The 13,635-nt window shown below is 36.7% G+C and overlaps 1 protein-coding gene across 1 annotated transcript in view; it reads left to right on the top strand.

Moving 5' to 3' along the window:
* Positions 1–12,702, top strand: part of LOC128687385 (proteoglycan 4) — a 75,206-nt gene extending 62,504 nt beyond the window's left edge. The window contains exons 4-12 of the mRNA XM_053774843.2: positions 174–327; positions 993–1,083; positions 1,950–2,062; positions 2,916–3,059; positions 3,651–3,780; positions 7,887–7,995; positions 8,337–8,523; positions 9,360–9,542; positions 10,779–12,702. Of these exons, the coding sequence (XP_053630818.2) occupies positions 174–327; positions 993–1,083; positions 1,950–2,062; positions 2,916–3,059; positions 3,651–3,780; positions 7,887–7,995; positions 8,337–8,523; positions 9,360–9,542; positions 10,779–10,894 (1,227 nt within the window). The 3' untranslated portion in view covers positions 10,895–12,702. The remainder of the gene's footprint in view (positions 1–173; positions 328–992; positions 1,084–1,949; positions 2,063–2,915; positions 3,060–3,650; positions 3,781–7,886; positions 7,996–8,336; positions 8,524–9,359; positions 9,543–10,778) is intronic.
* Positions 12,703–13,635: the final 933 nt, after the last annotated feature.

Here is a 13,635-nt window from a genome sequence, read left to right on the forward strand (position 1 = left end):
CATCAATGAATTTACCTTACGGATTTAGCACTCTCCGTTACCCTTCTTCAAATAGCAGTAAATAGGCTCCTGGAAGTTAATTGACTGTTGTGGGTCGCCTCTTGGGAGTGATAGTGTACAAAGGACAATATTTCTAATTGCCTTGTTGTTATATTCATTATGTGTATTTTCAGACCACTGTGTGGGGAACGTTTGGACCTATTGCTGAATCAGCGCTGGTAGCATTCCCTAGTTGGACGGACTCAACTATAGCTGCTTTTCCAAACTGGGGCCCGATTATTGTTGTGTTGTTCACCATTCCAATGATGTGGATTACGCAGAAGTTAGGTGAGAGTAGTGTAGAGAGGACACAATGTAACTCAGTGGAAAAAAATACATAAATAGTGAAATATTTTATTCATAAATTGAAACTTTAGACGCTTCAACCATTCATGACTTACTTTCATAGATTCTCGTCTCTGGTTCAGTGTTTCACTAGCTTAGAGACTTTAACGTATACAGTAGGCGTCTTTAGTTGAATACAGGGGAGGCAGGAGAAACAGTGGAGAGGCAAAGATGATGTGATAGTCCATTATCCTTGAAGTAGTAGTTTGGAGGCGGTCAGTCCCTCAGCCTGGAGAGGTGTTTAGTTCCAGTCTCGTTCAAAATTACAGACTGGAGGATGAGGAACTGATCACATCTTTACCCCTCCACTGTTACTGTTGTCTACTGTTGCATGCGACTGAAGATGCCTACTTTGTAGGCGAAACGTTTAGGAAATACATGCACAACTGTTGCACATGTGTCTTACTCATCTCCTTGTCATTACCATATACCATTATCATAAGCATTAACTTAAATAAAAATAATAAAGATGCTCTTTATTAAATGTGTTGCATGAATGTGAAATTTAAAAAAAAATTATACATGTAATATTCATAAACTTAAAATACATAAATATTGATAGGCTATGTATAACTGCCTATGATCAATGATGTCTCCCGTGTTGCTAGGTCTGCGACTGGCAGTGTTGACATGTACTCTGCTTCTCACTCTCGGCACAGTATTACGTTGCTTCACTTCACAAGAAACTCCATTTACTGTGTGAGTCATCACAATTATGTAATTAAACACATTTCAGTATATTACAAATATATTCTTGGTCAGTATTATATATTTTATTATTTTTTCTGGCTTAGCGCTTCTTTTTGATAATAATAATAATAATAATAATAATAATAATAATAATAATAATAATAATAATAATAATAATAATATTTTTTCGTTGTAAGTCTGAATCCCAATTGCACACCTTCAATTTCCTTGTAATCATCATACAGTAATTGTTTATAATGCGGTATAATATTAATTTATTCTTTCTATTTATAAGCTCTATCAATTATAATTAATTTCCAATATAATCATTTAATGGGTAAGAGGTAGTCAGGGACGGGTCGCAGTAGACGCCCTACAGTAGAGGTTATTTCAGCAACCAATAAATGGATTGAAGGATTCTTCAGAATGTTTTACATAGTGTAGCATCCACCAAGAGACGAGGCTCAGGTAGTCTGGGGGATGGAATGTCTGATACCTGGTACATTCCTGGATAGAGTGGCCGGATAAAGGTTCACTTATCGGATATCTATCACATGACCGTGGCTGTTTTCATGTGTGGGTCTTTCTCCGCACCGTTATCGGCTTAGCCACTTTGTGTTAGTGTACCTGGAGGGTGTTCTAGGGGTCAACGCCCCCGCGGCCCGGCCCATGACCAGGCCTCAATGTAATAAAAAATATAATTTGCCATGTAAACATCATTTTTATTAATTATTTGTCTTTTGGCACCCTCTTGATTAGTAGTTTACCAGACAAATGTTGAAACTTACCTGTACCATTTTTATATTTAGCGTGAAATGCCTAATAATTCATTTTCGTTGTCGAATCACTAACAAGAATTCATTATCTATGTTCAGGATCTGCCATATTAGTTCCATACTGTTTGCATTCGCTGCCTGCATGACGTTGTCGCTGCCAGCTATGATCGCTGCAGTCTGGTTTCCTCCTAATGAAAGAATCACTGCCACTGGTAAGAATCCATTTTTTTTTTTTGGCCTCAGTAAACACAGTAATTATTTTTATTTTTCGTTGCCTTAGAGGAGGGTGCTCTGGTGACGGTATTGATGGGCTTTTGATCCCATGAACTGGAGCTATCTCACCCCTTTCATGAGTCAAAGCTGATTATATCCTATTCCTCGAAGGTAGTAGTTGATCTATCTTTTTATTTAAATAATAAATATTCAACATTTCAATGCTGTATATACTCCACTATTCAGTTTTTTGAGTAATGGAAATTTTCTCTTATCAGTTAATATTTTCCTTGTTCCCTTAGCCGGAACATGTACAATACCCGAAGTTTGCCAGTGCTACTGTCAGTAACTAATCTATGAACACTTTCATAAGTTTTCTTCATCATAAGTACCAGAATGCCAACAAAATGTTATGTAAACAAATTCACCCACATGTTCACTTGGCGAGTTCTTGTAAACAGAAGACACAAATAACCCGCACAGAGGAGAATGAAACTTATAACGATGTTTCGACCCTATTTGGACCGTATCTAAATCGGACTGAAATGTTGTCATAAGTTTCTTTCTCTTATGCGCAGGTTAACTGTTTTTTGTTCCAATAACAGTATTGTGCTATTTATTTTTGTAAATAGACTCAGCGGAGCATGGATCAGTTCCTATGTTACTGGATGGCGCTGCCTGAGAATATTCTTGACTACCTCCACTTACTCTTGGAATCAGCAGATATTGTCCGCTTTGCCATTATGATATATCATAATGGCATACCATTTCTGGTGATAGCTCAGATATCTGGATGCACCACTGTACGTTACAATTTTTAAGTACAAACTAAATTTTTTATGCATTTATCAGCTGTGGGTGCTCTCATGTGCCAGTTGGGAGGTGCTGCCATGTATATGGGGCCACTGATTGTGGCATCACCAAGCAGGAAGGATAATGTTACCATAGCTGAGGCAGATGATATTCGTGGGGACATCATGGTACTCATGTATATTCGTAAGTAAACACTCATTTATGTCTCTTATTCACTATAAATCATGTGTAGTAACTTTGTGTCATCTATGAATATAAATGAGATTGGCCATATATAAAAGATTATGTTTCAAAATTAAACGTGCCATTTTCTAGCTGCCATTAATATATGGTATCTTCCACAGTCCTCTTACCCCACGTACTCATTCACTCTTCTTTCATGTTTCTCTTGACCTCTCTGTCTATTTCTTTCGTTTTTACTCCACTCGTGTGTACTCTCATCATTAATGTGTAAGCATACACTAATTCAACATGCCCGTACTATCTAATACTCTATTATTATTAAAGCTATTCCTACCTTAATTTCAAGTCTCTCACATTCATATTTCTCGCTCTTTCTCTTTCATATTAAAATTCTTGTGTCAGAGTTTGTCTCCAAGCCTATCATCTACGCCTTACTATTTATTGCACATAACTCTAACTCTTTATAATATCTTTTATTCGAACTTTCCAAATTTTGGGTTAAGGGTGAATTTTTCAGCTGTAGTATTATGGCTATTATTCGCTATGTTATTGTATACTAATCTTTTTTTTTTAATAAAACTCTACCGGAAGATTTCGGCGCTGCTGCTCTGTTGCTACTGGTTGCTATTGTGTATTTCCCATCATCTCCACCGACGCCGCCTTCAGCGTCCTCAGCGAAAGAAAGGATAGACTTCTTTAGTGGCATCAGAAACATCATCAAGTGGGTGGCATAACATAAAAGTATAGAAGACTACAGTTTTAATATACAGTGAAACTTGTCTTACCCGGTGTTTCGGTATCTAGCAGCCTTTGAGGTTCCTGCATCCCCTCTCCCCTCCATGTAGTTGGCAATACCAGTTTAAAATTAATAGAACACAAATGTATTCTTGAGATGGTGCGTGCGTGTGGGGCTAAGAGTTTTGTCTCCCAAGAAAAAAAGATGGCCCCTTAAAATCAGTTCGTACCTAGTGATACTCATATTTTTTGCCATTTTTATTTACCGTACTTTTTATGAGGAAAAAAAATAGTCTAGTTACAGTAAGTAAACAATCAAAGATATCCCCGCCTGCAACTTTTTCAAAAATTTTCCGTAAGTCAACATTTCAGTTTTTAGAATAATTTCGTGTGTTCTTCTGCAATGTACAACTTTACACGTAACAACATAAGGTCAGTCACGGTACAGGCGGGGATTGAACTCGCGGTGAGTCGTAAAACTCTAGACCGACGCGAGTTCAATCCCCGCCCGTGCTGTGGTTTGTTTTCAATCGTGTCATTACGATTTCTTGAATCATAAAATCACACACTGGTGTTACAAGTGTTGATCCAGATATAATTTGTGGTGTAATGCCCAGTAAAATACATAACACATACTGAAAGAATTTCCATATATTGTACATTGCAAACACATATTCCTTGAGAAACTACAAAAATATATTTGAAAATGTTCCTCAAAAAAAAAAAGTTAAATTTCACAGAAATATTAGATGGAATTGTACCCATTCCATAACACAATTCGAATGAATCTACTTGCAGAACCTCATTCCATATAGGTATATTTTATAAAAAAAAAAAAAAATGAGTCTGAAACATCCCGACTCTCACTTACAATGTAAATAAAATTTTAGTTCTGTAATATTTCTGCATTGTAAATATATATCTTATCCATAAGCTGAGAATATTACTTTTTCTCCCTGGGAGTTTAAATGTTGATCTATGCCTGAAAATAAGGCGGTTCCAAAAAAAAAAAAAAAAAAAATCAGATGGTTACAAGAGTCAATTAAGTGATCTATTGATTTTTCATGGGTGGTTAGTAATATAAAATTCTTGACGTAATTTTGATTATATATTATCCCAATTAGACTACACCATATTTTAAGGTAAGTAAATTAAAAAAAATAGTTCTGTATAAAAGGCTACGCTATTTTTTTTTTTTTTAGAAACAATTACGTTGTAGAAACTCGTAAAGTGATGAGACATCCATATATGGTACAGTCTTGGTCTCAGTATCACTGGATAATACAAGTTTCATGGTATATTTCTGATAAAAATATGATACATGTGACTATTGTTTGGAATTCTTCAAAAATCGTGATATAAATTTTGTTTTTAAAAAATTCACTTTTTTTTTTTTTACATTTTTTTTGTGTAATTCTTAAGTGTAAATCAGAAATTTTTTGAAGGAATGTGTAAATTCATAAGTTTATATTAGAAAATCTTTGTAAATTCAGAATTTTCCAATGGAGATTTTCTGAAATTCTCAGTTTCGAATGATCTCTAAAATTTTGGAATTTTCTGAGGAAAAATTCGAAATTTGATTTCAGAAAAAGTACATTAATTAATCTTTTCTTATAAGAGAAAGGTATTCAATTTCGATTACAGTATTCAGAAAACTACATGTATGCATTAGTCCAAATAAGAAAAATACTGTACAACTGTACGCAAAATATTACACAGTACCACTGAATAAATGATATAATATATATCACTGAATACATAATATTATACTGTATCTAGTACTGAACTTCTAGGTTTTAAACATTCAGTCTTTACTTTTCACCTTGTTATCACGAGCAAACTCCTGTAAAGAATTTAATATTATCATTTGTAGTCACATTACATTACATTACTTTGTTAATAGTATTATCATTCCTATCGTTACAGTTGTTATTTACAGATCTTATGTTCGACTTTTGTCCGAGTACAGTGTGCATTATTCGTGTATCGTTACAGTACTTTTTTATTATTTACAGTACACATGTTAGTGTGTTAGAAGTAGACAGCTCAATATCCCGGGACATGTGGACCGAGTGGGTGCTGGATTTGGAATCTAAGGCAGGTGTATAAAAACTAATTAAAAAAGGAGTATTATTTCGTTATTGCATTCGTGGAAAGAGACCTAAACCCATAAGGGTAATACAGCGTCAGAAAAACTGAAGTCTCCGAGCTTTCTAATGAAAGGGAACACTCTTTGTCAAGAACCCAGGTTAGGTTAGGAAACAGGGTAACTGTTTCCGGCCGCGGGTCTTAGTCATATGACCCGTAGCTGGAACTTCTGGTCACCTGACTGCTGCGAGATCAGCAGTACATGATACCTCTCAGTTTCATATAGAGGTGTTCCATTCAGAGGTTATTTTGCTGTAATTTCTAACCGCCTTCGCAACTCTTGGCAACAACGTTGGTCTTCGCATCGGGCACACCCGTCTTACTCACCGGTATCTCATGGAGAGGCACCCTATTCCACTCTGTGGGAATTGTCAGGTTCCAGTTTCTGTTAGCCATATTCTGCTGGATTGTCCTGTCTATCAACAAGCACGCAGAATTTACCTTCGACGTAGTCACTGCTTTATCTTTCCTCCTTGCTGAGAGACTCACCTTTGACTCAGACTGTCTCACTGACTTTTTGACAGCAACTGATTTACTACACAAACTTTAATGCTACTTCCTCTAGCTCTCCTCACAGCCCTTTCTAACTCTCCCTCTGTTGTCTACTCCACCCTTGCTACTGAATAATCTTGCACTACCCCCTGTCCCGCTGCTGTGTATAACCCTTGTAGGCTTAGCGCTTCTTTTTGATTATAATAATCTGGTCACCTAACCAAGACCTTCCGATGGCTTACCCGTGCACCCCTTTAATGGTTATAATTATAACAACTCGATAATATATTGGTGAACCCATTACGACCTGGAATTTCTTATAGAGTGATGGCGGGTGTCTCTCAGTGAGATGGCCATCTGTGGTTCAGTTGTCTACATTTCCGCTTTGTTTTGGGAAATAGATTTTTTAAACACACCGGCCGCCTCCCACTGAGGTAGGGGTGATCCGAAAAAAGAAGAAACACTTTCACCATCACTTTACCACTGTCTTACCAGAGGCAAGTAATTTAATAAGCAAATAACTTTCGTTCATTAATTTTTAATGCAGTTTTCACTATTTGCCTTCGGTTTCGAACATAATACCCTCTTGTTCTGGAGTTTACTGGCCTAGCATGGGCCAGTAGACCTGCTGCAGTGCTCCTTAATTATTTTCTTATATAATTGATTACCTTAATATGTATACAGTAAAACTTATTCGACAACAGAAAAGGAAAGCACTGATAGCAAAGAATCCTGTAAATGAATCTTTGCTACCCATCTCTTTATTACCAATTCTTGGCTTTTTCCATTCTTTACCATAGGAGAGGCATATCACTAAAGTGTATTTAACATATAGGCTTCCCTTTAATTGCCTTGTTCCCATCCTTTCTTCATTCTCTGTCCTCTCCCCTCCTCCATCCCGTGACCGCATTTCTCAATTCCTTTGGTTGCCTCTTTCCTGTCTATTCTTCATCCTGCCTACTTCCCTCATTTGCCCTGCCTATGTTCCTTCAGTGTAGCCAAAGGTGTATTGCTTAATCCTGCCCTGACTGCGACTACTCTATTTTGACTTGCTGTATATGCATTAATATGTGCGATCAGGGATAATTTTTTTTTTACTGAACCGTATACTGTACTTCCATGCCCCTCAAGGAAGGTTCCTTGATGTTGGTGAGGGGCTCTTGATTTAGGGAATTGGATCTGTGCTCCAGTTCCCCGAATTAAGCCTGAATGCCTTCCACATCCCCTCCCCCCTAGACGCTGTATAATCCTCTGGGTTTAGCGCTTCCCCTTGATTATAATAATAATGTACTTCCATATCAGTAATTGCACTGTTTGTTATAATTTTTTTTTATTGATTACTCACTATAATTGTTTTTTTCAGAAAGTTCCCGTCATAGAATATTCAATTAACATGAAATTTTCCTTGGAATGTACGTATTTAATACTGATGGAAGTACACGTTGTCCACAGGAATCTTCCGCTACTGTTGGTGTTGCTAACTTATGCCTTCTCTTTCGGTATTCCTGTCGTCTGGATTGGGGTCTTGAACCTGTCCTTGATTGACATTAATATATACCAGGTATAGTCTACATTACGTACTCTTCTCTCTATAAAGCTGTAATAGTATAGTTGCAACTTGTAAATGTCTGTAACTCGCTTCTTAAAATCTACCTTTTTTTTTTTATATAAATTATTTACTATAAAATGGCTCATTTTTCATAGTCCATCAGTATTAATTCTCTGTGGCGTCCATTGAAAGGTCGAAAGGATATAACTATGATTGAAAAGGATATAACTAGGAGTGTCGTCCTCAGATGTGGAATCATGGCCACGGGTGTCTTTCATCCAGCTTCAGTTCGCTGGACCATGAGCCCTTCACCGGTCAAGAGTAAAACATACTCACTGCTTCTTTCCTTGCAGGAGCAAGCCATGGGCGTGGCAGTGACGGCAGTGTCGTGCTCCAGCGTAGCAGCATTTATCACTGCCAGAATCACGGATAAAGTGTACGGTCACTTGAGAGTTACAATCATGGGATTCCTGGTGCTCTCATCAATCTTTTTCCTCTGGTTCCTGCTACTGACCACTGAAGTGATTGTTCCTAGCTTAGGTAAGACACTTTTTTCTCACTAGTTCCCTCTCATCCGATACGTTAATGGTAGTGAATCCAATTCCTATAATCAAGAGCCCCTCACCAACATCATTTCACTTCCCCTTGAAGAGACGAAGGTCTGAGAAATATAAGTTTGCTGATTCCATTCTGTTTATTCGAGACTTTCGTATTGTAAAGTAAAAGCGTAAACATCTATTTTCATTTAATTTTTTGAGTGTTCAGGGGTATCAATGTCATTTTGTATAAAGTAATTGAATGCCTAGGTAGAAAAATAACTTATAAAGATGTTGCAATGAAAAATTAAAAACCTATTCGATGTGAATTTAATTTATGGTAACGATTTCATTTTAGACTGCTACACGCAACATGATGCTGGACGTAGTTATGTTAGCACAATAAATAATATCTACAGCCTCGCATAATTTAAGGTTCTTACAGGCATATTGAGATATGATCAATAAATGTTTGTCATCTAATAAAGTAACAAAGTTTCTCCACTGCTAATGGTTGTAAATCGTAAAAAAAATCATCATATCATCGTGTGAAACGTCTTTTGATTTCTGTCATGGGAGGATGTAGTCTATATGAGGATTCTGTTGCAGACACGTTTCAATAATTATAATGATATTTAGTATTCAAAATGAATAGGTGGTAATTCCCAGCAAACGCTGCGCAATTTTGCACTGTATGAACATAGTCTAAACGTCAAAATTGGCAGTTACCACATTCTGACGTTTAGACATCATGGGTACCATTTACAATTGCGTATTTAACGAAGTTATGCTGATGCGTTTGTGAAGCATTCTGATACAGTGTTTCTTGTATTTTAACAGCTCAGGTGTATGTAGCCGTGGCAGGCGGCGTGTCCTTTGAGTATGCAACGGTACCATTGCTGGTGGAACTGGCTGTTGAGATTGGCTATCCAATCCCTGAAAGTGTCACGGGAGCCATGCTCACCTTCACATTCAATCTGGTTGCCCTGGTCTTCTTGGGACTCTTTCAGATCCCCATCGTCAGTGAGTTAATAATTTTACCCAGATGTTATTGCTGCTTTTCGATTCGTGGGGAAGAGCTTTAACCAGAAAAATGGGAACAGGTTTGATCTGAGCAAATAAGAAGTTGCTTCAATTCATCGAATCAAGAATTCCTTACCAGCATGAAGTCTTATTCAGATACTGTATACCTTCGCAGTACTGTGTATACAGTAGAGGAGAAATGGGAAGCTAAGGATTCATTTGGCAAAAACATATGAACCTAAAAACCAGGTTTTGCAGACTTATTAAGGTTATGTTAAAACTTATGTATGAATGTATGTTTATGTATACGTTGTTGAGTGGTCTACGGCGTCACATTGGGGAGTTATTAGCATAACATAAGAACATAAGAAAAGAGGAACACTGCAGCAGGCCTATTGGCCTATACTAGGCAGGTCCTTCACACGTGGGTTCAAATCCTACTGACTACTGTCTTTCTCTGTATATTATGAATTTCTTTATAGTCAAATTGTCCAGTTTTTTTTATTTATATTTAGCAACTTTAACTAACCTTGCTAAAATTAAGGTAATATAATTTCCCTTTATGTTGTCCAGTCTGTCATCAGTCAGCCTAAATTTAGTTACACTTGATTGTGAAAACGATTAGTTTATAAACCAAGACCGTGAGCTCTGCTTTAACATAATATATAACATACATATCTTGGTTAATTTTTTGGTGAAGTATATATATTTTATGATATGAAGTTATGGAGGAAATGTTTTTTTTTCTTCGAATCAGATGAATCTTGACATAATGGAAGAGAATGGGAATTTGCTAACAGGCTGTACCGCTGTACCATACATTATATACGATACTCAATATAGTGAATATATAAATAGTTAATATAATGGTGTATCCAGACTCATGAACACTTATCAACAGTAGCAGGATAACCACATGTTGGTCTGAAATATTCTTTTGCTAGAAGTCTTGCTGCCCTACATGGTTTTGAAATAAATTCAGAGGATTATTGAACTATCATGTATATAATTTTTCATTTATTAGTGGTTATGTATTGCCAACCAGTTGATGATTAAGACACATGTGCAACAGTTAGGTATATTTATTAAAGATACACTGTTGCACATGTGTCTTAATCATCAACTTGTCGGTATTTTATACCATCATCACCATTGCCATCATTTACTAATACAGAGTACGAACTGTCCGTCACCAAATTAGTTAATGGATTAACTGAATTTCCGTTTGTTTTTCAGATCACTTATGGGTTAGTTACGTCCTATTTGGATGTGTCTCACTGACTGTGCTGCCGCTGCTGTTCGTGAAAGAGACACACAAGAGGTCGGACACGGATAGAAAACACATACAATGAGACTATCCGCATCTACAAAAATAGTTTTAAACTTATTAGGGTAATACATAATGCATAAACCCCTGATAATGTATGTTACAAGACAAAAAGTTATAAGTTGTATGTGGTATTTGTGTGTTATGAGAACAAAATCTGAATGAACAGAGTACACGATGTTGAGTTAAGATTTTATTGTAATTTCAAGGAATGTATATAATGTATATACATATTGTAAAAAATATTATAACTGATATATGTAAATATAAGATTTTTTTTATATATTACTAATAATATTCAGCACTTAACAATCGTCTGTAATAGTTTTTTTTTTTTTTAATTTTTGTGATTTCAAATTCAGATTTACAGGTTATAGTTGCCAAAGGAAAAAAACAATTACAATAATTCTTCACTTGAATATGACATTATATTAAGACTTATAGTTTACTAAATGTAAAAAGAAGAAAAACTATAGAAAGTGTTCCTTCTTTTCTTCGGGTCACCATACCTCGGTGGGAGACGGATTGTGTTAAAATACGTTTATAGTGTCTTAACATTCATGTGGTTATTGTGTTTATAGGGAAGCGCTAAGCCTGTAGCTGTCAAACAACACCTGAGAAACTGAAGGAAATGAAGTGTGATCTAAGGAAGGAGAGTGTAACCCTAGTTCGTTGGATCAAAAAGCACTATCATCCTTCGATGCTAGTGCTCTTGATCCAACGAAGGGTTAATGCTCTGTAAATGTTTGCTTTGCTCATTGAGTCGATTCATTCAACGTACCGTTGACTGTCCTTCACCATCTCTCTCGGGTTTCCAATGATGCTTACAATCTCTCGTCTCTAGACTTCACATGAATTGAATGACCCATGTGAGTTTAGTGCTTTTTTAAATATAATAATCTGGAATTCATTAAATTCCATGCCGATATACAATAAAAATCAGACCAGGTTTATTTCAAGGGGAATAAAACTATATTGATGGCTTCCCTCTTCCCATATTCTTCCCTCCATGGCCCCTCAAGGAAGGTTCCTTGATGTTGGTGAGGGGCTCTTGATTTAGGGAATTGGATCTGTGCTCCAGTTCCCCGAATTAAGCCTGAATGCCTTCCACATCCCCCCCCCAGGCGCTGTATAATCCGCCGGGTTTAGCGCTTCCCCTTTGATTATAATAATAATAATAATAATTCCCTCCATGGACGCCCATGCCTTGAAAATTTCCAGGGGACGCCTCTTCATGTTGTAATAACTCATGCATTATATGTAACTCATCCATTGTACTGCTATACTCAGAGATATTGTGACTAATTTCAGGAATGTCTGAATATTAAATATTTATTTGACCTTTTGGCTCCAGATTTACGGGTCAGCCTTTATTATTATTATTATTATTATTATTATTATTATTATTATTATTATTATTATTATTATTATTATGCAGCGCTGTGTGACTTATGTGTAATAAAATTTTTTATTAGTATCACATTGATTTTGAAACACTAAACCTGTAAGGTCACACAATATCTGCACAATGGGAAGTCATCAGGTTTAATCCAAGAAAAGAGAGAAGGTAGCCTTAATTCCATAGATCAAGAGCCAATCACCAGCATTAAGGAACTTGCCTTAAAACGTCTTCCAATATTCAATGATTTATCATAAATCTTCACCAATTACTTTCCGGGATTTTAGTTTTAATGGTATCATGTTACATTCCATTTTCATGGTAAAAATAACGCATGTGTCAAACATAACAAGTGCTGAATGTGTAACTAAGTGCCAAGAAGTCAAACCATTTTATATGTAAAATATTTATCGTAATAAAGAATATATAGTTTACTATTTTATTTTGTATTTTATTCCTATTGTATTCACTTTTATTAATATCATTTGTGGGAGAGCGCTAAACCTATAAGCTAAGTACAGCACTTGGAGAATGTAAGGCAATGAGTTTCAGTTCAAGGAAGGGGAGGATATATCCAGTTCCTTGGATAAAGAGCCCCTTAACTCTTCTCCAGGTTGAGGGACTGACCACCTCAAACTATATCTCCAAGGTTGATGAACTGATTACTTCATCTTCACCTCGCCACTTCTCCAACCTTTAGTCCATTCTCTGTATTTGACTGAAGAACCTGTCCTCGTAGGTGAAAAGTTTCATAAATAAAGATACCCAACTGTCGGTATTTTATACCCTATTCAGCACATCCAGTATAAACTCATCTGAGATATACATCCTTCTCGTAGCTGTGTTATCATTTTGCTCACAACGGAAAGGACACAGGTTTAATCCCCCGCCGCCCTTCCCCCTACACAGGAAGATATGTGGGTCAATCTCATGACATCTGCTGACCCTGATAAACATATGAGCAATACTTGGGTATCTGTAATGAGGAAACGTTCCTCCACACAGTGGCTTCCTCAGTCCAGTTCAAGAAGAATAGTGAAGATTAGAAGGAGACTGAAGAAATCAGTCCCTCAGCCTGGAGTCAATTTAATCAGTCCACCAAGCTCCTTCACCAGGGCACGGTGCCCCGTGGCCTGGTGGCTACAGTTTTCGCTTCACGCGGAGAGGATCTGGGTTAGATTCCCGGCAAGGGTAGAAACACTGGGTGTATTTCTTTGCACCTGTTGTCCATGTTCCCCATCAGTAAAATGGTTACCTAGATGTTAGTCGACTGGTGTGGGTCGCATCCTGGGACAAATCTGACCTAATTTGCCCGAAATGCTCTACATTACAAGCGCTTTCTATATAGTAGTATGTCATTGATGTCA

Source organism: Cherax quadricarinatus, chromosome 40 (genome assembly GCF_038502225.1).
Source record: "Cherax quadricarinatus isolate ZL_2023a chromosome 40, ASM3850222v1, whole genome shotgun sequence".
Lineage (NCBI taxonomy): Eukaryota > Metazoa > Arthropoda > Malacostraca > Decapoda > Parastacidae > Cherax > Cherax quadricarinatus.